We start from the raw sequence: 2404 nt of genomic DNA on the forward strand, positions 1-2404 counted from the left end.
GGAATGTGATCAGTCAGGTCTGTGTTTTTAACTACTTTGTGCTGTGAACAGAAATCCAGACATTTCCAGGAGCCTATGCACGCTGCGCCATCAAAAGTCTAAGAGAAGTTTAGTCCATAAATACGAAGGAAGCTGGTGCAGAGGGAGCTCCTGCACGCAGTCAACGTCATACGCGACCACCACCAGACTCAGCAAAACAAAGCAGGATTTCCCAGCCTCTTATTGGGAAAAAAGTCACTGGAAATCCACGTACTAAGCGCAGCAGCCAGCTGTGCATCACCCACACTCCCGGGTTCACAGCGATGGCAGAGAGAAAACTCTTCTACAAAACTAAGTCACACCTGGGTGGTTTTAAAAAAAAAAAAAGCTAAAAAATAAAATACAGGATTTGCAGCACCATTTCCGTGTTGGAAAAAAGGGATCACAGCAGCAGAATCCTGCTTAGAGTGGGATTTAAGTTGGGAAAAATCTGCAGTGCAGTCAAAGCTACCACTCATCACGGATACATTTAAACTAAATCTTCACTGAAGAACAGGACGCAGCCTAGCAAGGGTAACAAACATGCACAAGGCTAACTTCCACCTTGATCACAGGGACAGCTTGCCCTAATTTACATCGATACCAGGACAAGCCATGAAAATCAATTAAACGAATCAGAATATGTAACACGCTGTGTTCATTTAAAGCTCAGGGTAATTACATCAAGTCATAACTATCACATAACATGCTAGTCATTAAAAATCCACAGTTTGCTAACCAATAGATACCTCAACATCTCTAGCAGTGGTTGGAAAGACACAGAAGTTGTTCGGGAGCTACGGGCTCAGCAGATCAAGGAGAAAAAAAATAAGTGTATCAGTGATGACCTTAGGTTAACAGCCCTACAGCACAGGAGCAGCTACAAAAGGGGAAAATGAATTGTTTCTCTGCTTCTCCACCTCCCTTTTGGATATTCTGTTCCCCTCCTATCAAAAGAAACCCACAGGAAGGTTTTTCAGACAAATTCACATCAGAAGCCAAAGACCACCACCAGCCAAGACGCAGAGCTGCAATGACCAGACACAATTAAGGCTGCAGTTTTTGATGGGAAATGACAGGAAACAGAGCTGAAGTAGATGTGGTTCCTCATTTTCAAACAATACCGACTTAAGCAATAAGGATCCTATTAATTACTCAAAATACTTAAGTTCAAGCAATACCATTTTTTGCACGCGGGCATGGGCTGCGTGTTCGATGGATTTGGAACAGAAATAGCTCTGGTTCTGCACTGTACTGGAATTATTAAGCTCTCTCCTGTTACTTAAGTACAGGTTTTTGGCAGAATTAAACAAAAAAGCAATTTCAAAATAAGCCTGTGCAAACGGCTGCAACACAAAAGGGTGCATAATTCCAGATCCACGTTTCGTTACTGCAATAAATATCAACAAAGAGCGCTGTGAAACCTGTACTAACAGCACTGAAACAGCAGCCAGACCTCTCCTTCTCACAGCGAGAAGCTGCAGCTCCCTGAGCTGGATCGTAAAACCCTGCACACAAACCTGACAAGGGCAGCACCAGAAGAGCCGTGCAATAACACATTTAACCAGTCCTCAGTGTTCCCTGCAGGATAAGCTACCAAACCAACCAAAAATAACCCGTTTCTTTCAACGTTTTGCTTTTCAATGCAAACAGGACACTCTCAATTGACCTTACCTATCCAAGTCATCTTCCCCAACTAAAATAGGGGGGAGCGGAAGCGGAGGCAACGTTGAAGTTTTCAGGTGCGGGATAGCAGCCGTCACAGACACTTGTGTTTTTGTAGCAACTTGGACAGAGGACTGAGAGTTCACCTGAGAGGATAAAGTAGACGTCCTTGGGTGGGAAGAAGATGGCAAAGACGTTGGGGCCGAAGTAGGGACGTGAACGGGAGTCGGTTGGGATGGCGGCAAAGGCGGAACAGCAGGTGACGGAGGCAAAGGTGGCAGCGGTGGAGTCGGAGGTGGTGGCGTGGTTGTGGGCAGAGGTGGAGGAGGTGATTTGATGGAGGGTAGCGGGGGTGGAATTTCCTTCTCGGCTGCGTCCGTCTCTTTCGGAGACAGGAGGTCCTCTACCGCTGCTACAGGCTTCGAGTCTTTTGTTCCCGTCTGTTTTGAATCTCTAACTGGAACAGGATATTTCCTCTCAGAGTTCTCCTCTGCCTTGATTTTTGTTGTCTCTGCAGGGGCTTTAGTCTCTGCGTTCGTGTACAGTAAATTAACTAATTCTGTATCTGAAGACGATTTTTCAGATTTAACAGTTTTGGTGACCTTTTTCGATTCTGTTCCAGACTCTTTAAGATCAGCTAAGCTGTTCTCCTTCCTAGAGAGGAAAACAGGGGAGCCCTTCGCCTCCTTCCCATCCACCTTGGCCGCAGCTGCCGCCGCTG

At 45.8% G+C, this 2404-nt stretch overlaps 1 protein-coding gene across 1 annotated transcript in view; it reads right to left on the reverse strand.

The window, feature by feature from the left end:
* Window positions 1-2404, reverse strand: part of LOC104539770 (cyclin-dependent kinase 12-like) — a gene marked incomplete at its 3' end in the record, with an annotated part of 23806 nt that overhangs the window by 14358 nt on the left and 7044 nt on the right. Inside the window, 1 exon segment of the mRNA XM_010183376.1 lies at window positions 1693-2401. Coding sequence (XP_010181678.1) covers window positions 1693-2401 — 709 coding nt within the window.

This window comes from Mesitornis unicolor, unplaced genomic scaffold, assembly GCF_000695765.1.
Source record: "Mesitornis unicolor isolate BGI_N332 unplaced genomic scaffold, ASM69576v1 scaffold29074, whole genome shotgun sequence".
In the NCBI taxonomy this organism is placed as follows: domain Eukaryota; kingdom Metazoa; phylum Chordata; class Aves; order Mesitornithiformes; family Mesitornithidae; genus Mesitornis; species Mesitornis unicolor.